This window comes from Palaemon carinicauda, chromosome 19 (genome assembly GCF_036898095.1).
Source record: "Palaemon carinicauda isolate YSFRI2023 chromosome 19, ASM3689809v2, whole genome shotgun sequence".
NCBI lineage: Eukaryota > Metazoa > Arthropoda > Malacostraca > Decapoda > Palaemonidae > Palaemon > Palaemon carinicauda.
Window position 1 is genome coordinate 20,594,979 of NC_090743.1, and position 23,816 is coordinate 20,618,794.

Here is a 23,816-nt window from a genome sequence, read left to right on the forward strand (position 1 = left end):
GTATTCTTGTCTTGTGTAATTTTTTGAAATTTATTATAAAATGTAATTTGTATATATTTATTTTAGTTGTGCCATGTATTCTCTAATGTGTATTTTAAATTTATTATCTTCTCCGGAAATAATGTAAATTATTGTACATAGAATAGAATAAAATGTGATATTAATCTTAATCATATTAACGATGACTTTACAAACAATAAATGTGTATTTTAAATTTATTATCTTCTACGGAAATAATATAAGTTATGTACATAGAAAAGAATAAAATGTTATATTAATCTTATTTATATTAACGATGACTTTACAAAAAATAAAATAAAAATCTGCTGCCAATTGCACGTCTTGGTCCATTTCTTAATAAAGGGGGCGAAACGACTCCTATGTTGACGCCGAACAGACTCCACCAAGTGTGGGTGCAATTAGGACGGCGAATCGATTTCACCCGGGGGCAAAAGTGACTGACCGTGAAACCGACTGACGGCGAAACGTCTATAACCCGTCTAGAGAGCACATATAACCTAAGGATGTATCCTCAGGATCCGTGGACGTGTCTACGGTTTCTCAGGATGTGGCTTCACATCCCAAGGGAGTGTCCTTAAAATCAGATAGTGTGGCCTTGCATCTGAGTTCATGCCCTTTGGTTTGAAAACCATGGCCCTGTGACTGAATGTGATTCTCTGACACAGATAGGGCTCATCCTCCTCAAGCAGTCTTCGTCAGTCATGTAGAAGGAATGTTCGAAGGAAAGGCTGGCGCATTTGCCCCTCGTGCCCTGTTCAGGGGCCTGGTAGTAGTGATCGCATGTGGTCTCTGACGTGGCCGTTGTGACATTTCGTTGGATGCAGGTGCGACTGTACCTGTTGACAGAAACGGTCATGGCTGAGTTTGCCTCATTGCAAAGATTGACTAGGAATACTGTAAAGACACGATGGACTGGTTGTCTCGAGATTTTACAAAACCTGTTGTGTAATTGCTTTAGCTTCTGGGACTGCAAACGCTTGCAGGTATTACGTACCTAAATCTCTGTTTGTAAAATGAAAATTGCAAATTTTACTGTACATTTATAGAAAAAGGATGTATTGAAGATTGGCCCTGTATGATAAAAGTAAACATGCAAGACCAAATCTATTTCAGGAACTTTGGCTGCCAGCAGAATTAACGGAAATGTGTTTAGGATGCACATTTCTAAAAATGAGTTTTTAAGGAAAACAGAATCAAAGAGGAGATTCCCTATGGTGGAAGTGAGGGATATTTAAAGGTTTATCACCCAGGTGGACCCTAGAGTTTCAATCTTCCAAATAATATTCGGAAACATCTTGATTAATATAATCATTCATTCAGAATCATCTTACCTCGTCGCCCAGTAGGGAGTTCCCATCTCCATAGGGGAGCCATCCAGCCATGTCCATCCAACAGTGGCATTTGCAATTGATCCCCCAATCCAGAAATCCGAAGCCAACTCTTAAAAAATATTAAGTCTGTTTAACAAAACACAAGGAATAAATTGCAGTTTGATTTAGTCACGTGGATATGAATATATTGATGTTCAGTACCATTCAGGAAATTATCTGTGGGAACCAGCAATAGATGATCACTTATCATAAATACAATTTTTCTTCAATTTACAGCATTAGCTTGTTGTCATACAATGTCCATAAACGCTGGCTCTAGATTTATATTGATAGAAGGAAGCTCTCTGGAATTTCAACTCAAATAAAGATTATACTTTTGAGATTATGCGATTCCATCCGTTTGAAAAAAAAAAATAAAATAAACATCCAGAGGATTATTATACTTGGCCTATTATCTGAGAAACTTTTCACCAGCTTAGTTTTGAACGACCTAGACTCCAATATTGAAATAGCTTAGTGTTTAAACTTAGGAGGACAGGAAAAAATTGGAAGGCGTATCTTGATTTAGAACCTCACCGTTTGTCTGCAGGTGTCGAACTATCTCTGCAAAGTGGCTGATGTTCTTAATCGTTAAGAGGTCGCTGTTCAATTCTCCACAAAATGCACGAGCCTGCTCCCAGTTCATCTGTACAGAAGATAATCTCTAGGTTTTCATAAAATAATGGAAAAATATTTAACCCTATGGATGAATTTAGTGTCAAAGGATCTAGTTTTTAGTGAAGACAATTGTGGACGATAGAGATTTTAATAAAATCTCATAGAATGATACATTCTTAGTTTATTCACAACTTAGATTATGTGTGAGAAGTGTCTTCTTGCATTTTAGCGTTCTCCTGTTAGAATTACATATGATTACCTTAGCATGATAATTATGCAATTAATAAACATGGTTATAGTTTTGCAAAATAGAAGGACACGTCCTAAGATAAACATGAAACAGTATGCTACCAAATGCGCTTTATGGAATTGAAACGCTGAAAGACGGGTCATGGACCATTGGGAAGAAGTACTGCACATAGAGAGACAGAAAGAGACAAAGAGGAATGTTTCTGCTTACGTGTCCAATGTCGAAAAATAAGAGGTCTTGTTCTACCAAATTGTACAGCCTGGGCGGTCTAGACGGTGTTTCAGGTTTTACTGTGAAAGGAAAGGAAACAAACGTAATTTCTTGGAAGATTTCTGTCAGATTTTCTTTTTAACTGCTGCTTAACATTGGTTATGATGTAGTTTGAATAGGGTTACCTGTGAATTCACCTTATAATAAGAAGAGTTTATCTGTTACTTAACCTTATTTATGCTATATTGGGAATAGATTTACCTGTGGATTCAACTGTTGTCGTTTCCGGTAGTCTATGAATCCTTCCAGCCTTAATCATCTGCAGTAAATAAATATAAAGATAAATCAATTCATCAGAATCACGCATGCAAATTTTCCTCAGCAGTATTGAGGAAATTTATTTTCAATATTTTCTTTAGTTTTTTGTATTATGAAATCGACAATGGTAAGAAAAATTAAAACTTATGGATTCCGTATCATATTTTTCTCATAATTTAAAGCAGAAATATTGAAAAAAAAAAAAAAAAAAAAACATAGAGGACAAAAACCTGGATATGTTTTTTACCTTACATATGAAAAATGGTAAACTAAAAGTGTAGCAGTTTAAACATAAAAAAAATTAAAATTAGAGAAATAATAACTTATTTACCGAACAAACACGCATGTCCGGTGTGCCCTCCCAGCTGGGAGCTTCTGAGGAACAGAACTCCACGTAGTTTTTGTGGCCTCCGGTGTTCCTCCATACCTGTTTAAGAGATAGAAATGGCTTTTATTAGGAAACATTCGCAGTTGTCATTCAACTAAGTCCTGTTATGAAAACAATTATGTATTTTTGGTCCTTGGGGCTGCCAGCTGCTTGGATGTCATACTCTCTCTCTCTCTCTCTCTCTCTCTCTCTCTCTCTCTCTCTCTCTCTCTCTCTCTCTCACCACGCAACCTCACACGCATATATATTTCACTCAAACCTTTCACTTAATATATGTTTTCACCAAACGCTTCCAAATAATATACGTTTCTTTCGAACCTTTTAATTTAATATACATTGTAACCTAACCCTTTTTCACTTCCTATACTTTTTCACTTAACCCTTACAGTCTCCTCTTCTGTGATTTTCTGTGTGTGTAAATAATTCCCTTAAAAGGCTTTTACCCTTTCTTATCATTAATGTTCAACCAGAAAACTTGACATTTCCTTGAACAACAATCTTATCTCTTGAAATTCCTCTTTATGACATAACCTTACCACATCTTTCATTGCTTATTATTCCTGTGACTCTCAGTGCCTCTCAATCTTGGTCAATTACTTCCACTGTTCCATCATGTAACACTTCACCACTTCAACCAACGTTACACTTTATTTACTCTTGATAACTAATAATGATTTATAAAATACAGTTATCGTCAGTAATATAAATTCCTCATCTTAATATATTTATAAGCATATAGAGGAAAATTATCAGAGTTTTAATTTCACATAAAACTTTTCATGTAAACTACACTTACTGCACATAATTCCGGGTCTTCGTCAGAGGCATCCGGGCAGTCGTTGCGATGATCGCAGATGTGAGAATATGGGATCAATTTACTCCTGTTGGAGCAATCTATGAAGTCTGGCCAGCAGATGACATCTGAATAAAGTTAAGAGTCTTTTTACATGATTGCAGAGAGAGAGAGAGAGAGAGAGAGAGAGAGAGAGAGAGAGAGAGAGAGAGAGAGAGAGAGAGAGAGAGAGAGAGTAACATGAAATATAATTATATCTGAAATATTGTTAGAGAAATAAAATTCCCTCAAAGAAAACACTATTGCTAATTATACCATTACTCTATTACAAGAACTACTACTACTACTTCTACTACTATTACTACTACTAATACTACTACTACTACTACTACTACTACTACTAGGAATAATTCACTCACCCGGTATTCCTGCAGAGAGGAGCAGCAGAAGAGCAATTGGTTTCATCATTTCAATGTGATCTTCCAATGATTGCAGTCAAATCTGAAATTGGGAAATGTCACAGTTATAAGTTGCCTGAACTTCTTTGTTCATTTATTTATTTTGTATAGAAGTGAACAATGAAAAACTAGACGACTCTGTAGGCATCCCAAGTCTATTGTCTATAGTAAGTTCAGGGATTACAACGAGTCTTCTCGAATGGCTCGTTGCAAGTCCTAATAGCGAGTTACTGACACCATAACTCATCATGCCTAGATGACCTGATTCCAAAGGGTTTCAGATGTAATTCACCTCTTTCAGGGTATTCCAGAGTCACCCAAAGAGGACCCATTTTCTACTTGAGGGTGGTTTAGTGCAAGGACAGACATAGTGTTCTATTTCGTTCGTATGTGTAATGTGAGGTTGTACACCAGGAAGCAGGGTTTATATGAAATTATTATTATTATTATTATTATTATTATTATTATTATTATAATTATTATTATTATTATTATTCTTATTACTAATCGTGATAACAGAGTTATTACTAAGACGTGAGGAGAGAGAGAGAGAGAGAGAGAGAGAGAGAGAGAGAGAGAGAGAGAGAGAGAGAGAGAGAGAGAGAGAGAGAAGTAGGAGTTACAAAGAACACCTGAGAGGAATGGAAATAGGAAAGATTTGCCATGGAGACAAAGTTCATCGCCACGGGATGCAGGAGGTCCGTCTGTGTACACTCATTCGTTTTGACATTTGTAAATGATGACAAATGGTGTCAGATTAGAGTGATATGAATGTTTTAGATTTATATATACCTATAGCGGGATCATTTTATTCTGAAAACTATTTGGAGGAATGTTAATATTAATGATAATGATAATAATAATTAATAATAAAAGTCCTTTTAAATTTGGTCATTTAGAAAATCTAATTCATGGCAATGATAATAATAAATATTAATAATATTTTCATAATCATAACTGTGAAATGGAAAAACCTCACATTAGCCTAACTCAGTTTTTCTCGAATCCCACTTGGTTATGGAAGAGTTCCTTCACTTATTTTCAGTTCGTATTCAATGTTTACAGGAGGAGGCCTCTCCCAATGTATCAGGATATGAGAGAATAAGGATTTCAGAGCTCTTCATTTCTCTTAAATATAGGAACATATGAATGTGATCGGTACGATCAATAATAATAATGGTTTATTATTATTATTATTATTATTATTATTATTATTATTATTATTATTATTATTATTTTGATGATGTTTGGAAGCAGTGTTTTAAAGCTAATGGTTTTTATAGTTTACTTTTAAATTGAAAGTAGGTAATATATTGGTATAAAATTTCTAATCTACGTAAAGAGTAGCTATTTTCTGACTCGTTTTTCAAAAGTATTACACATAAAAAATGGTGGTCAATCTGTTCTTGAATGTTGTCGAAATAGTCTTGCCTTCTTATACAACGTCATAAACTATGAGAAAAAGAGTAAGAATAAAACGGGGATCTTTCTTCTAAATGATGACAAAAGATGATAATGATTTTGTTTGCATAGCTGCAATGAAACTATTTTACAACAAAAAACTAATTATCCATCTATCTATTTATCTGTGTGTGCGTGTATTTATAATGCATGTGTATACATTATTTATGTGAGTAAATGTCACATTTCAACAAAATTAATATAGTATGACAATGAAATAATATATATATATATATATATATATATATATATATATATATATATATATATATATAATACACACACACACACACACACACATGTATATATATATATATATATATATATTTGTATATGTATATGTGTGCATTTGAAATGCATTTGTATACATTTTTCTTTATGTGAGTAAATATCACGTTTCAACAAAATTAATTTAGTATGACAATTTACTAATCTATGTATATATATATATATATATATATATATATATATATATATATATATATATATATATATATATATATATATATTTGTGTGTGCATATACGTATAATGCGTGTGTATACATGATATATGTGAGTAAATATCGCGTTTCAACAAAACTAATATGGAATAATAATGTACTAATCTACATTCATAGAAGTTTTAGAAAATGTTCACAGGTCCTTGCATTTCAAATTATCAACAGATTAAGAAAAATACATAAGTCACTAAAATAAATCACTAAGTATGAACACAATTCTAACTTACCTAATGTGTGTTTGTGTGTCGAGGCACGGGCAGGGCAGAGATCACGACTGCTCTGGAGCTGGTACTGAACTGAAGAGCGTCTTATCTGAGACTTGAGCCAGCTCCTCCTTGGCCCCTCTTGCGTCTTTTATTGTAAGGTTTGTCCATTTGGGCATCGTTGACCCTCCTTCCCCCCAATTGCAACCTTGAAATCCAGAGTAAGGACGAAGCCGTCAAGCAAAGAACCAGTGCCCCCTCCCCCCCGCCAGAGTCACTCCCTTCTCGACCCCTTCACCAAACGTTCTTACTTGCTTTAACTTCCTAGTTTTAAGTTGCTGTTGATTTTTCATATACTACTAACTATTCGTCTTTTGAAGTAGTTTTTCGACTACAAAATGTTTGTGTAAGGTTTACTGTATCAGAAGAAAGTTTTCATGTAGAAGAAAGTGCTTAATGAAACTCGAGAATCTTGTTCTCAAAATCATGTGTCCTTGAAGTGACAGGAGAGAAAAATATAGATTCTAAAGGTAAAACTGTAGTGAAAATAAATACTAGTTTTGGTCTTTAAATATTAGATGCTTTTAATATTGCCGAAATTACTTATAATAATGCTTATAATACCTGTACACCCACACAAATATGCACCTTTATTTAAACATTTGTATACGTACGTGGTTATATATATATGTATATATATATATATATATATATATATATATATATATATATATATATATATATATATATATATATGTGTGTGTGTGTGTATGTGTGTGTGTGTGATTTATAGTATTTTTATAAGTCAATGGCCCAAATAGGGTCTGGGAGAGGGGATTATCCTCAAAGGGTAGGTGACCGACAGCATGTGGTTCCCACGATGAGTCCTTCAGGAATTTAGGAAGGATTTTACCTGGAGGAGACGTTCACAAGTGTATTGGGGGGGGGGAGGTTGGCTGTTGATTGGTTGGGGTGGTGGGGGGGGAAGTCATGCATTATTATTCACTTGTTTATGTAAGCAAATTTTAATGTCTTAGTAGATTTATCTTCATCAATTTGTAAATTAATTTTTCTGTATTCTCATATTTCTAATTTGTGTTTTCAAGTCTTTTAGTATAGGCAGGTTATTGTGAAATACTTTGTTGCCATATGATCTTAATAATGATAATAATAATCAGAATCAGCAAAGGTTTTTAAATGAAGTTTTGCGATCAGATTTACCTAACTTCCGTTAGTGATTGAGAGAGAATCTTTCAGGTTTTATTCTTATCTGATCTCTCGTTGAAGTACTGTTCTCAGTGTTCTTTCTGAGAGACATTTCTGCTGTGTTTCTCTTTGATATAATTGGCCGTTAAGTTGGGAAACTTTGCTAATATTTGTTTTTTTTCGGGGTCTAATGATCTCCCAGACGTTAGAAAGCGAGTCTTCATTGTTATATATATATACTGTATATATATATATATATATATATATATATATATATATATATATATATATATATATATATATATATATTATTTGTGTTTGTAAAACTTACAGGAACACATGTGTGTGTGCACGCCCGTGATTATATGTAGATGTTAGCTGCAAAGTTTAAAATTTCGGTACTTTGTACAAAGCCTAGGTACTCTTGTCCTCTTTAGAATACCTGCCAGTTTTAATAAGTATGACATAATTTTGATGTGTTCTGACGTTACACACACTAGCAAGGAAATTTCGACAATACCTAAGAATTCTGTAGAATGTGTCACTGTACTTTGGTAAAGTATATAAATAGCATAGGTTTAACACTTTATTGAATATGTAATTGAAGCATGTTCAATCTAAAAGAGATATGCACCTAATAGAACACTTTCTGTTTAATGTTACATAGAAAACTAGAAAAGTACTTAGAGTGCAGACATCCGCCACGGCAGCTTATTTCTAGAAACCAGCCTGCCTTTCCCAGAATCAATTTAGACCGTAGGCGTATTTGAAGTCTGTGTGACAACCATGTGTGAAATAGGGGTTAAGGTTAGGGTTAATACGGTCGACCAGACGTAGGACTTTCAAAATTTAATCACTTCTACATCTCAACATGAAAATTTATCCTTGAAAGTTTCAGTACTCTATGGGTAAAATTGTGGTCAGGAAGTTATTCACAAACAGACAAATGGGCGAAAACATAAACGCCTCCCAGCTTTGCTGGCGGAGTCAGTGACCAAAATATTCACATTTTATTTATTGCAACAATCTAAGCTCGAATGACCTTTTGAATTGCATAATAAATTTCTCTTGACAATTTTTTTTCTAACAAATATTGTTTTACATAAACATTTAAAAAATCCTTGCCCATTTCTTGTTGATTTGTGGGTTGCTGCCCTTATTAGCAATACTTTTTTATCCATCGAGATTTCTTCCAGTGCTAATATAGACATTTTTCGTAAAAAGTAAATTAAGATCAGGGATACAATTGTTTCAGAACTCCTTGAATCGTGTGAAGCCGATAGAAACCGTCATCAATATCAGTGATGACGGCCTAAACATTTTGAGCATCTCCACAACTTTATTCACAGTCAAGTATGGAAATGCTATCTAGCACCAGGATTAACTGGAGGAAGCTTCTTGTCGGAAGTTTTCTTCATGTTTTCAGCTGGCACCTCAAGATTTGCTGTTGCATCTTCAAGATTACAAACAACCTTTTTCTTGTTAAAGCACATCGGACGCAACTGGAACAACATACCCTTCTCCATCACTGGATCCATGGCCACACATGACATGATTATGACGGGCACAATCTGGACACTAATGACCTCCACTTGTAGACCTAGAACACACACAACACGAGAAAGTTGTAGTCACCTCATTATTTGTTGTATATGCAGGTTCTTCACAAGGACACACAACTGGAACAACATACCCCTCTCCATCACTAGACCTATAGCCACACATGACATGATTATGACAGGAACAATCTGGACATTGATAATCTACACGTGTAGCCCTAGAATGCACACAACACGAGAAAGTTGTAGTCACCTTATTATCTGTTGTACAGTATATACTGGTTCTGCGTAGGGATACACAACTGGAACAACATACCCCTCTTCATCACTGGAAGTATAGCCAGACTCTGACATGATTATGACGGGCACAATGTGGACATGGATGACCTCAACTGGTAGCCCTAGAACACACATAACACGAGAAAGATGTAGTCACCTCATGATTTGTTGTGTATGCTGGTTCTGCATAAGGACACACAACATGAACAACATACCCCTCTCCACCACCGGACCCTTAGTCACACAGGACATAATTATGGAGGGCATAATCTGGACATTGATGACCTCCACTTGTAGCCCTAGAACACACACAACTCGAGAAAGTTGTAGTCACCTCGTCATTTGTTGTATGGGCTGGGTTTGCATAAGGGGAAATCAGCGCCGATTGTTCGACTAATGATGTTTGATTACATGTAAATACGTGTTAAATACCCACTTTCTTTCTCTTCTACGATACTTTTTGCTTGTGTAGTATGGTTTGATGTAAATTCTGGAAATTGGTTACATGTTGAAGATCCACTTTCTTCCTCTCTCAGGATACTTTCATTAGTTTCTGCAGTCAATATGACATGATTTTACAAATATTCTTTGTATATTATTAGTCAGTAAGACATTCTTGCATTTGGTGACTTTATTTGAGGTACATGCAACGAATGTTTGAAGCTGAAAAAATAAATGTATGTAATTACACACTTGTAATAGTTATGAAATAAAATGGGTGACTATACCTGTGATAGGCCATTCTGCTACATTCATATAGATACACATAAATATGTGCTGTCACATATACTAATCTATGTATGTACACTGTGATGCGTGCTTATATTTACTGCCAGACCTGCATAAAATCATTCATTGGGAGAACTGTAAAATGTGTCCCTGATTAGCCTATCCAAATGTGTGACTCTCATCTGGCTTCTATGTAGCTTCAATATACATATAACATAATGCCCTCTCTGGGCTCATAATAATGATGCACCTTCTTATGCTATTACTTACAAATAGATCAATATAATATTTCTAAGATCATTGTAGTATAACAGTTCCAGTAGCTGTGACTTCCCTTGCAAATCTGTTTTATTTCCCTGTTTACCTTTTGCACCCTTAGGTGGTGCGCATGCCGCTTACCGCCCAGATTTGACCTGTCCTAACTCATTATTCCACAGTTATATTCTCTTAACACTTCTTGGTGTACCATTGATGTACATAATCCAACATTTACTCTGCACCCTATACAAAGCTTCATAAAGAGACATATTGATGCCAGAATGATAGGCCACATTTTTCATTATCTGAACGAACCGTAGATCTTCACTCCAATGACTACTGTTTTGATCCTGCATCCATGTAATGAGCATATTTACTATGTCCTGATTGGCTTCCCTGACTTTGACTATGTCCTGTTTTCCCATGAACAATATAATGCTGGAGCCTATAATTTTTAATGGTTGAAAAAATCTGATTGGAAATTTCATGGCCGTTATCTGACTGCAATATGAATGGTGTACTATTAAGTTGTAAGGTACCTCCTCAGTTCACTTACTCTCAAGAGCTTTAAGAACTACTTTCAAACTTTTTTAAATGATCCTGGTAGTCTAAAATTATTATGTTTTGTCTCCTTCTGGATGACTGAAAATCTGTTAGATCAACTTGACATTAATATTTACTGTAAAATCATAGGAAATTTTTGGCTTTCCAACAATTCCTTTTTTAAACATCTGACTTAGCGGGTAGTTATATATATAGCTATACGTCCCTGACGTCCGGAAAAAATTTCTAAACTCGCGGCAATCGCAGATTGGGTAGCCAGGTGTACCACCTGCGCACCCTCTAGTGAGGTACCTGGAACCATTCCATGATTCCTCAGATCTTCCCTGCCGCTCACGCCGGCAACATCGTTGGATTTTTCACTCGCTGTAACCTGTATAATTGCAGTCATCTTGGTGATGTACAATTTACTGTTGGCTTTCGCTCGTTTGGTTTTATTTTGACTGAGAGTAGTGGTTGGGTTATGATCGATATGTTCATAACTTGGAAAGGGTAGGATTAGGATTTTTTTTCCACCTACTGTAAAAATAACGAACCTACTCTTAAAAACATGATGGTGGAAGGAAAACACTCTGCCAACACTATGACGTCACAATCATATGAAGTAAACTACATAGTTCCTACGTAGCATGACTTGCATATTCATTTCTTTTTCTATGCAGAGAATAAAAAGTAAAATTCTACTTACAAACCAAAAGTATTTAAGTTTTATGATATAAAAGGAATATATTTTTAAGAATATATTTGTCCTTTTAGTATACTTTATTTAGATAATCATCGATCTATTTTCAGAGTTTAAATAAAACTAGCATACAATTAAAGTTACGCTACGTAGTTCTTAGACAATCGATACAGTATCACAAATTACTTTGTATCGTTATTTATTTTTGTTTTTGATATTGAGATTTCTAATATTAATCAAATAACCTATTGCATTCTCATTCAAGCCCTTGGTGGAAGAGTAATATCTCTCGCAGTGGGCAGGTCTATTTATGGTCTTATGTGAAAGAGTATAAAAAGTGCAATTTACAGTGCTAAATTAGTGCAGTGAATTTAATCAGTCAGTGGAGGGTGCGTCTGCTCGACCCTGTCGTTATCCTAGCCTTAGACCTCTTTCAATCTCCCCAACCCTGGGAGAAGGAATGTCGATCGGCGAAAGGAAACGAGAGGTGTTAGCGCTCGAGCAGATGTCCCCTCGAGTGTTCCTGTTGACGCTTCCCAGAACGATCACCCTCGCCGTAGGAAAGGCCGTCTTACGTATTTCCCTCACTTCTAGACAAGAAGAGAGTTGCTCGTCATGTCGCCGAGCGTTTAGATGCTTAACACCATAAGCTAGCGTCAAGAAGGACGCCGAGCGTTAAGGAATGGACTACATCACGCCAAGTGTCGAGTAGCTGGAAGTCATGACACGTAACACCGAGCGTCAGAGCATTGGACGGCAAGCGTAACATCGAGCGTCCAGCAGGACGTCAAGCGTCCAGCACTACTAATGATGCTGTAAGAGTTTGACATGGTGTTTGAAACTGAGTGCAACTTCTTTGTCTCTTATTGGATGAGCGAATGTTCTAGACGCGAACGTCATAGTTCTTCATTGTTCCGAGAGTCACGTGGCGCCGAGCGTCAAGCAGTTGCATAGCGTCAAGCGTCCAGCAGTTGATCTTGAAGTCAAGTGTCAGGCAGTTAGACATGACGTCGAGCATCAAGCAGTTACATGACGTCTAGCTTCAAGCAGTTGGACGTGACGCCGATTGTCAAGCATAGTTCCGAGCGTCTAAATCGCGAGCGTCTAAATCGCAAACGTCATTGTTCCGAGAGTCACGTGGTGCTAAGCGTCAAGGAGTTACATGGCGTCTAGCGTCCAGCAGTTGGACTTGACATCGAGTGTCAAGCAGTTAGACCACGAGCTTCATTGTTCCGAGAGTCACGTGGCGCCGAGCGTCAAGCAGTTGCATAGCATCAAGCGTCCAGCAGTTGATCTTGAAGTCAAGTGTCAGGCAGTTAGACATGACGTCGAGCATCAAGCAGTTACGTGACGTCTAGCTTCAAGCAGTTGGACGTGACGCCAATTGTCAAGCATAGTTCCGAGCGTCTAAATCGCGAGCGTCTATATCGCAAACGTCATTGTTCCGAGAGTCACGTGGTGCCAAGCGTCAAGGAGTTACATGGCGTCTAGCTCCCAACAGTTGGACTTGACATCGAGTGTCAAGCAGGTAGACGTGACGCCGAGCGTCAAGCAGTTGCATGGCGTCAAGCGTCCAGCAGTTGGACTTGACGTCGGGTGTCAAGCTTGACGCCGAGCATCAAGCAGTTAGACGTGACGCCGAACGTCAAGCAGTTAGACGTGACGTCGAGCATCAAGACTCGGATATCGTGCTTACACCAGTCGAGCTGAATGTCAAGATCGCGGAGGTCTTAGTTCCGATCGTAATGACCGCGAACATCTAGCGTTAGAACATAGTTACGCCATAACTGAAAAGATACAGAGAAAAATATTAACTGGAAAGAAATTATTTTCACACTCCAAGGCCTGCCTGTACAGACTCTTGGTGTCTGATGGAGGGTGAGAAATAAACCCCTAAAAGTAAGTAAAAGTAAGTAATGATCTTGGACCCATTGGGGCCAGAATTACAGGACCTTAAAGAGTTGACAACAAGATTGTCTCTACCTCGGTTAGAGACTTGTAGGAGGAAGGGATCGACGATCTCCTTTCCCCTATTTATCTTTTAGAGGAATTCTAGTAGGAGAAGATCTCAAGTTCCTTTATCCTTCGGTTGACTTATAGAAACTCATGAGAGATTTTTTATGAAGAGTTTCCGAATTATTTTGTGCCTGCTGCTCCTCGTTCCCTGCCTTCAGAGTTTATGCTAGGGAAGACGCCGAAGGAGTCTCTATTTACAGAGATGGTGCTGTCCCTATCATCTAAAAAGAGCTTTGAGGATGATGGGAGACTGGATGCAATCCAAGAATACCCAGGGTAATACTGTTTTTCTCTTTTCCCTCGGCTAGATTGGCCTCCAGATCTATTGTTTGGTTCGAGACGGGAGAAGTTCTCAGCTTGGGAGTTCCTACCTCTACCCAAGGAGATTTTTCGAGTCTAGTAGACGCTCTGTGTCAGATGGCCTTAAGAAGGACCAAATACTCTGGTCAACGTTAGAGCTTGATCATCCGCTCAAAGGCATCTTCTGAGCTTTAGAAGTATCCATTTTCCTTGACTGGACTCTGGGAGCCTTGGGGAAGAAGGTTTCTGCCTTGAAGGATGTGGACACTGATAGTCTCTGCCTCATTATGTCAAGCATGGATAAAGCCTTAAAGAATGGTTCCAATGAGTTAGAAGCCCTTTTCTCAGCGGGGGGTCTTTAAGAAAAGAGTCCAAATGTGTTCTTTTCTGTCCATTGGGGTTACACCCATTCAGAAGTCAGAATTGAGGTACACCCCCCCCTTTTTTCTTCCTCTCTTCTTCCTCAAGAGTTGGTCAAAGAGGTCTCTTCTGCTTTAGCCCTAAAGGTCACACAGGATTTGGTGTCTAAATCAGCAAGAAAGGCTCTGCATACTTTTTTCTCTAAACGGCACAGACAACAGTAGGAGCCAGACTAAACAACTTCTGGCGAGCCTGGGAGAGGAAAGGAGCAGACCTTTGGTCCGTACTATTTCTAAAGGAGGGATGGGAATTCTTTTTGCTAGTGAAACCTCCTTTAATAGTAACTCCGATAGACTTCTCTGCCAGATACAGAGAGGAGCCAAAGAGACAGGCTATGCAACATCAAATGGAGAAGGAGGCTATTGACCGGTCTTGGATTTAAGTGCTCTCAACTTCTTCGTTCAGTAGACAAAGTTCTCCATGGAGACATCGAAATCAGTCCTAGCAGCAGTAAGCAAGGACGACTGGATGGTCTCTTTAGACCTCCAGGATGCTTTCTTCCTCATCCTCATCCCTCCGAACTTCAAGCAATACCTGAAGGTTCGTGTATAGGAGAAAGTTGTCCAGTTTTGGGCTGTTTGTTTCGGCCTAAGCACCACCCCTCAATAGATGGTGCGTCTGCTAGGACCTGTCGTTCTTCTAACCATAGACCTCTTCCAAGCTCCCCAACCCCTGGGAGAAGGAATGTCAACCATAGACCTCTTCCAAGCTCCCCAACCCCTGGGAGAAGGAATGTCAAACGTTCTAACCATAGACCTCTTCCAAGCTTCCAACCCCTGGGAGAAGGAATGTCGACCAAAGACCTCTTCCAAGCTCCCCAACCCCTGGTAGAAGGAATGTCGAACGACAAAAGGAAATGAGATGCTTTAGCTCCCGAGCAGTTATCACCTCGAACATACCTGTTGACGCTTCCCAAGACGCTCGCCTTCTCATAGGGAAGGTGAGGTTAAAGTGTTTTCCTCATCTTCGGATGACGCATCGCACAGACGAGGCTGGTGTCAAGCTTCCAGACCTCTGAAGAGGAAGATGGGCATGGTCAATCAGCGTCCTATCATGACACCGCAAGCTACTGGTTGTAGGCTTTAGAGCAGTCCTGAGCATTTTCATTCTACTGAAGAAAGCTCTCCTGCCATATGTCCTTTAAGGACGTCGGCAACTGTCAAGAAATGTCCAACTCACCCAGTTGCAGGACAGTTGTCTGAGCCTGGCATGACCTCGGTTCATACTCCTCCTCCACCATCAGACTGGTTATCGTCCTCTGGACGCTCTGCGCGTTCTTTAAACGGCGTAGAAATTGAGCTTGTGGTAGACTTGATGTCTCCTGTACCACAACAAGTGGACCCTAATTTTAATATGCTGCAAGATATACAACAGAAACTCTCTTCGCTCATGCAAGTTTATCAGCCTGCGGACAACAAGAGAGTAGTAGGCCTGGACCCTGAGCATCAGGAAGCTTCACACCTGGACGCCAAGCGTCGTAAGGCTACTAGTCGAGAGGTTCTTGACGACGAACGTCTTTACAACTCCCTCGTGAAAGGGCGTGTTTCAGCCGCTTTAACCAAAAGGAGTCGAGCAGCCAGACGTGATGTCGAGCGACCAGCTAACGTGACGTCGAGCGTCCAACAGGACGTGACGTTGAGCGTCCAGCTTAAACATGACGTCGAACGTCCAGCATGACGTGACGTCGAGCGTCCTGCAAGACGTGACGTCGAGCGTCAAGCGGGATGCGACGTCGAGCATCAAGCAGAACGCAACATCGAGCGTCAAACAGCTCGTGACATGGACGTGTACGCATTTCTACCGTTCAAAATTCTTTACAAAGTGATGCAAAAAGTTTGGGTCACACGAAGGGACCAGTTTGACTCTAGTGGCATTGGCCCTGAAGAGAATGGTTCACAGAGGTACTGGAATGGATGGTAGACACTCTAAGAAGCCTTTCATTAAGAGTACTTCTACTCAAACAGCCCCACATGGAAAGGTACCATCAACAATCTCCAAGCTCTTCATCTAACTGTCTTCAGATTATCGAAAAACTCACAAGAGCTAGAGGTTTTTCGAAGGAGGCAGCTAGGGCTATTGCAAGAGCAAGGAGGACATCTACCTTCTAGGTTTACCAATCCAAATGGGAAGTTTTTAGAGAGTGGTGCAGAGTCAACTCTGTTTCCTCGTCCAATACCTCTATAACTCAGATTGCTGACTTCCTGTTATATCTTCGAAGGAAACGCAACTTTTTCATCCTCTACCATCAAGGGATACAAGAGTATGTTAGCAACTGTAGTCAGGCCAATACTTAACCTTTCTAATGTTAAAGACCCACAGGAACTTCTCAAATCGTTTGAAACATCAAAGCAACAGCACCAGGATTCACCAGCTTGGAATCTGGATCGGGATTCATTTTCCCAGGGACGTGTTGAAGGGTGCAATTGTATTCAGCCACGGCGGGGAGATGTCGGTGTTGACGGGCGGACCAGGCGTCAGACTGTCGAGTGAAGGCGTGCACCAGAGGCATGTGATCTGTGCGAATGACGAAGGGCGTACCTTCTAAGAAATGGCGAAAGTGACGGACAGCCAAGTGCACCGCCAGCAATTCGCGATTGAAGGTAGAATAACCCGATTCTGCCTTGGACAGTTTTCTGCTGAAGAAGGCCAATGGCCGGGGCGAGCCGTTGACCACCTGTTCGAGTACTGCACCAATAGCGACGTCGCTGGCATCAGTGGAGAAAAGTAGAGGGGCATGTGGGATAGGAAAAGTGAGAGCTGCAATGGTTGAGAGGGCTTTCTTTGCATTGCAGAAGGCTGCTTCTTGAAGGGGACCCCACTTCAGGTCTTTTGGCTTGCCCTTGAGGGAGGCATAGAGAGGAGCAAGAGTGGCGGCAATGGCTGGCAAAAAACGGTGATAATAGTTGATCATGCCCAAGAATTCCTGCAGAGCTTTGACGGTCGAGGGCGTGGGAAAGTTCTGAACAACTGCTACCTTCTCAGGTAGGGGAAGGACTCCTTCAGGAGTGATGCGGTGCCCTAAGAACGACACTTCGTTGGTGTCAAAGGTACACTTGTCGTATTGGACAACTTAGGGTGTTTTGTTGCAGGCGGTCGAGCACGATGCGCAGGTGACGGAGGTGTTCCTCTTGAGGAAGAGAACACAGGTATGTCGTCCACATAACATACACAGAAGGGGAGGTCCCCTAAGATGCCGTCCATGAGACGTTGAAAAGTGGCCCCAGCATTACGAAGGCCAAAACAGGAGTAATTGAAGGTGTATATACCAGACGGAGTGGTGATGGCGGTCTTAGGGATGTCTTCTGGGTTCATAGGCACCTGATAATACCCCTTCAGGAGGTCGAGCGTGGAGAAAACCTTCGCTTTGTGCAGGTAGGTCACGTCGGCAATATTTGGGAGGGGGTAGTGATCCGGTTCTGTCTGCATGTTCAGGCGCCTATAATCCCCGCACGGACGGAGAGAGCCGTCTTTCTTCAGAACGATGTGTGAGGGTGACGACCATGGGCTGGAGGCCTTTTGGCAAGGGCCGTTTCCTCCATTTCGGCGAACGTCTGTTTGGCAGGTGCCAATCGTTCCGGTGCCAGACGTCTGAATTTTGCAAAGACTGGGGGTCCCGTCGTTTTGATATGGTGATAAATACCGTGCTTGGCAGGAGCCGTGGGCGTTTGGCGAAGTTCTGGACGGGAGGGTACGACGTGAGGAGGTGGACGTAGGCATCCGTGGGTGCGCTGATGTGGAGAGCGAGGTTGGAGGTGCGGGTTGAAGAGGTGTCGACAAGTACGAGTCTGCGTTGACTACTACTACTACTACTACTACTACTACTACTACTACTACTACTAGGAATAATTCACTCACCCGGTATTCCTGCAGAGAGGAGCAGCAGAAGAGCAATTGGTTTCATAATTTCAGTGTGATCTTGCAATGTTTACAATCAAATCTGAAATTGGGAAATGTCACAGTTATAAGTTGCCTGAGCGTCTTTGTTCATTTATTTATTTTGTATAGAAGTGAACAATGAAAAACTAGACGACTCTGTAAGGCATCCTAAGTCTATTGTCTATAGTAGGTTCAGGGATTACAATGAGTCTTCTCGAATGGCTCGTTGCAAGTCCTAATAGCGAGTTACTGACACCATAACTCATCATGCCTAGATGACCTGATTCCAAAGGGTTTCAGATGTAATTCACCTCTTTCAGGGTATTCCAGAGTCGTCCTGAGATGAGCATTTTCTACTTGAGGGTGGTTTAGTGCAAGGACAGACATAGTGTTCTATTTCGTTCGTATGTGTAATGTGCCGTTGCACACCAGGAAGCAGGGTTTATATGAAATTATTATTATTATTATTATTATTATTATTATTATTATTATTATTATTATTATTATTATTTATTGATGATTAGATGGTTATGATTAGTATATGTATGCATTAGGAGGAGGTGGAGAAGCGTTTCTTATTGAGTGCGTGTTTTGCTCGGGTAAAAATTATTATTATTATTATTATTATTATTATTACCTCCGCCAGGAGGGTATGTTTTCGGTTCGGTTTGTTTGTTTCTCTGTTTGTCTGTCTGTCTGTGGACAACGTAGAGGCCACATTTCTACACGGAATCACTTCAAACTTGGCCAAGTAGTTCCCCAATGTGTATGGAAGAACTGATTAAATTTTGGTCAAGGTCACCCCAAGGTCAAGGTCACAGGGGTCACTGGTGTCACTATGACATAAGTGGCCATATCAAGAGACAGAAATAAAGCACTGACTTTTGCATAAGCCAACAGGGAAGTCCTAGTCCAGGCGCAACCCATGGGTGATGTTCAAATTTATAAAGGTCAAAGGTCAAGGTCATATTGGTGCATTATATCAATGTCATATTAAGTATCAGTGGCAAATGAACAAAGATCACTTGAAGGTCAAAAGTCAAGCAGGTCACTTGAAGGTCAAGGTCACGTGAAGGTCAAGGTCACGTGAAGGTCAAGGTCACGTGAAGGTCAAGGTCACGTGAAGGTCAAGTACATTTGAAGATCAAGGTCACTTGAAGCCAAGGTCATGTGAAGGTCAAGGTCACGTGAAGGTCAAGGTCACTTGAAGGTCACGTGAAGGTCAAGGTCATGTGAAGGTCGAAGTCACATCAATTCATGATTCTAGGACATATGGCGCTCTAGGTCACCTTGGCGGAGGTATGTCCTCTACGAGGACCATGTCCGCGTTCAGGACTTGCTCACTTGTTATTATTATTATTATTATTATTATATTTACTCGTGATAACAGAGTTATTACTGAGACGTGAGGAAAGATTGAAGAAGAACTGGAGAGAGAGAGAGAGAGAGAGAGAGAGAGAGAGAGAGAGAGAGAGAGAGAGAGAGAGAGAGAGAGAGAGAAGTAGGAGTTACAAAGAACACCTGAGAGGAATGGAAATAGGAAATATTTGCCATGGAGACAAAGTTCATCGCCACGGGATGCAGGAGGTCCGTCTTGTGTACACTCATTCGTTTTGGCATTTGAAAATGATGACAAATGATGTCAAATTAAAGTGATATGAATTATATAGATTTATATATAACTATAGCGAGATCATTTTATTCTGAAAACTATTTGGAGGAATGATTGTCCGGAGAGGTGATATCTTTTTTTGGACGCCACCAAGACATTGTCTTTTCATTATAAACGTAAAGTAATATGCATACGTACCATATAATACAGTATTGTATATATTTTTGTATGTGTGTATATATACACACACACACATATATATATATATATATATATATGTATATATGTATATATATATATATATTTATATATATATCTTTTAATTCAATACTTCCCCGCTCATCATCTCCCACTTCCTGCTTCATAGTTCTCAGCCATGTAGGTCTGGGTATTCCAACTCTTCTAGTGCCTTGTGGAGCCCAGTTGAAAGTTTGGTGAACTAATCTCTTGGGGAATGCAAAGAGCATCCCCAAACCATCTCCTAACCTCTACCATGGTCTCATACACTTATGGTGATCGAGTAATCTCTCTTATAGTTTCATTTCTAATCCTGTCCTGCCATTTAACTCCCAATATCCTTCTGAAGGATTTGTTCTTCAATCTAAATCTATTGTGGATTGTTTCAATGTCATACTATGACTCATGTCCTTAGAGTAACACCGATCTCACTAAACTGATATATAGTCTGATTTTTATATGTAATTTCAGGCGATTTGATTTATAAATTTTACTTAACCTAGCCATTGTCTGATTTGCTTTTTTTAATTTTTCACTTAACTCTAAATTCCAAAGACACGGTATTGGAGATCATAGTTCCTAAATATTCTAATACTTCCAATGATATTTCATCTTCCATTGCATATATATATATATATATATATATATATATATATATATATATATATATATATATATATATGTGTGTGTGTGTGTGTGTGTGTGTGTGTGTGTGTGTGTAGGTGTGTGTGTGTGTGTTCCTTTGTTTTCCCGACGGCTCTATGCTTTTGTTGGCGGTCGACCATGGAAGTACTCACCAAACTGCTCGTATGAGCTTTAACATCTTGCAACAATGACCTCGTGTAGAGAGAGAGAGAGAGAGAGAGAGAGAGAGAGAGAGAGAGAGAGAGAGAGAGAGAGATAACTTGCATGCATAAAATATAGATAGGCCTAATCAGGAGTAATCTTATATACTTGTGTCTTATTGAAAACTCCATTTTCTCATATGATAGACTGCTGTAGTGATTCAAGTTGTAATGTAGAAATTTCCAATTTCTTTCGCATGAAAGACAGCCATTATTTTTCAACTCTCAATTGCCAACACCAGCTTTTGCTTCCTTGGGAATTTTTTTGGACCCTGACAAAGGTGAGTATGATTTCTTCCACACTTATCCATTATTATCACGTTTTCGGTATTAGGAATTTAGGAAGGTTTTCACCGCCAGCAGTCTGCCAAAACTGGGTGCAGTGCTTGGCGACGGTTGATATATAAATACAGATCTGTTTATGCATGCAAGCTATGTCTTTTTGTTGATGAATATTGATCTCTCTCTCTCTCTCTCTCTCTCTCTCTCTCTCTCTCTCTCTCTCTCTCTCTCTCTCTGTATATATATATATATAATATAATATAATATATTATTGTATATCATCATCTGTAACTTGTCCACTGCAGGACAAAGGCCTCAGACATATCCTTCTGTTCGTGTCGTTTATGGTCTTTCGATGCCAGTCTATACCCAAAATTTTGTTAGTTTATCAATGCCTAATGTCAATCTAATATTTGTCATATATATATATATATATATATATATATATATATATATATATGTATGTATATATATATACATATGTATGTATATATATATATACATATACAGTATATGTATATATATGTATATATATATATATATATATACATATATATGTATATATATGTGTATATATATTTATATATATTAATGTGTGCTTATGAGAGAGAGAGAGAGAGAGAGAGAGAGAGAGAGAGAGAGAGAGAGGAGAGAGAGAGAGAGAGAGAGAGAGAGAGAGTATTATCATGTAATATAAGATTGGTATTACTAAGCTCCTGTTTGAAATCCAGCGTAATCCCTTTAGCGGAAGCTAAGCGAAGCACCTGGAAGGCTTTTAGTCTGTTGGTTAGTTGAGCGTCAAAAGACTACTTGGAATTCCATCTTGATCTTTTATTATTTTCCATGGGCATAATTATTGAACCATGTAGTATCATTCCAGTCCCCGCAAGAGATGTTTTTCCTTCTTCTGTAATTCAGAGGTCGTTACAACAAGAAACTGAAGATAGAACTATTAAAGGAATTATTAGAATATTTGACGGTGCATTAACTGATTTTCTCTGCAAAAGTGTTCGCAGTGAATCTGAATATGTTGTTGAATACCGGTCAGCTCAAGGTCTATAGACCTTGGGTCAGCTGACATGGGTTATGCTCGAGAATGCACGGGGTAAGTGAACTTGAGATGCATTAACTGTTTGGTAAATAGTTTTCTGTTGAACAGGTTGGCATGTAGACCGGCAGCCCAGAGAGTTTATTTGGAGTTTGAACAGAACAGGTTTGACACCCCCCCCCATGGGTAAATAGTTCCTACCCACATACATCATGAAAACGTATTGATGCATATTCAGAACTCTGGTTTAGGTATAAAAGTGAACTTTGAAATTGACTTTTTTTTTTTCTTTTAGTCAGAGTGAAAAGCATATGCTTGAAACTTTTCCTAAACCTCTGTAAACACAATATGTGCCTCCTAGCAATGTCAGGGCTGGCTTCATGTCATCAATTGCCTCCAAAGGGTGGCTCAAATTCATGTTTATTCAGAGTAAGGAACATATGAGATTTTCTTAAACCCTTCTTCTGGACCCCATGAACCAAAAATGACTATACTCTTTTTTTTTTTTTTTAATGAGGCACATTTACCTTGACTCGCGGCGGTACCATTTTAGCTCGGAAAAGTTTCCCGCTCTCTGATTGGTTAGAATTATCTTGTCCAACCAATAAGCGATCAGGAAACTTTTCCGAGCTAAAAGGGCACCCTTGCGAGTCAGTGCAAATCTGCCTCACTAAATAGAATTGACTATAATGTCATCAGATGTTCAATATTTTTTTTAATATATATATATATATATATATATATATATATATATATATATATATATATATATATATATATATATATATATATAGCTAAAACAAGCTGAAATTGTGGTAGACACATTCCTCATGAATTTAGTTGAATCTTTCATAATTATTTCATTATACAATTGATTTCTAAATATAACACGTGGCCTAATAGCTAATTGTAGTTTTGAAAAATAAGCGCCCTTTTATTATTATGATCAAGCATTATTTTCTGTTGGATGTTGTCAAAATATAACTAGTGTGAGTATGAGGTATGAAAAAAAGAAAATTTTGGCAACTGTTTGTTACTCAGTATCAGAGGTTCAAATTCACTTGTATTCACAGTTAAGAATTGATGACAAACATTTCCAAAAACTTTTTATGAAGCCTCATGAGCTCATTCCAATTTCTCATGATTGTTTCACTAAGCGAGGGTATTAGAAATGTTACACATATCATTATAGATACAAGTAACTACATCTCAAAACTGAGCACTTTTTCCATTGGAATAAAAGGAAATGTCCTGCCATAGCCAAACAGGATTTTCTATCCTATGCTGTCAGATTGTGATTGTACTGAAAATCACC

General features: G+C 38.8%; 3 protein-coding genes across 5 annotated transcripts in view; 1 reads left to right on the top strand and 2 right to left on the bottom strand.

The window, feature by feature from the left end:
- LOC137658506 (uncharacterized) overlaps positions 1-23,816 on the top strand; it is a 329,004-nt gene that overhangs the window by 57,230 nt on the left and 247,958 nt on the right. The window lies entirely within an intron of this gene.
- LOC137658921 (uncharacterized) overlaps positions 1-23,816 on the bottom strand; it is a 69,737-nt gene that overhangs the window by 24,981 nt on the left and 20,940 nt on the right. The window lies entirely within an intron of this gene.
- On the bottom strand, positions 15-18,543 carry LOC137658508 (uncharacterized). Of its 2 annotated transcripts, XM_068393279.1 has the most exons (9): positions 6,616-6,699; positions 4,388-4,469; positions 3,972-4,096; positions 3,119-3,214; positions 2,731-2,788; positions 2,470-2,549; positions 1,929-2,037; positions 1,353-1,461; positions 17-857 (listed from the first exon to the last, which is right to left on the bottom strand). In XM_068393279.1, the coding sequence occupies exons 2-9, from the start codon at positions 4,434-4,436 to the stop codon at positions 629-631; spliced, it is 855 nt and encodes a 284-aa protein (XP_068249380.1). In that variant the 5' UTR covers positions 4,437-4,469; positions 6,616-6,699; the 3' UTR covers positions 17-628. The 2 variants fall into 2 exon arrangements, with proteins under 2 accessions (XP_068249382.1, XP_068249380.1); XM_068393281.1 differs by lacking the exons at positions 4,388-4,469; positions 6,616-6,699 and adding an exon at positions 18,457-18,543 and having other exon boundaries at positions 15-857.

Coding starts and splice junctions, on each gene's coding strand:
- LOC137658508 (XM_068393279.1), bottom strand. CDS start 4,436: ATGATGAAACCAATTGCTCTTCTGCTGCTCCTCTCTGCAGGAATACCG. Junction 3,215..3,971: donor AAGACCCGGAATTATGTGCA/GTAAGTGTAGTT, acceptor TCTCTTAAACAG/GTATGGAGGAACACCGGAGG. Junction 2,038..2,469: donor TATTTTTCGACATTGGACAC/GTAAGCAGAAAC, acceptor TCTTCTGTACAG/ATGAACTGGGAGCAGGCTCG.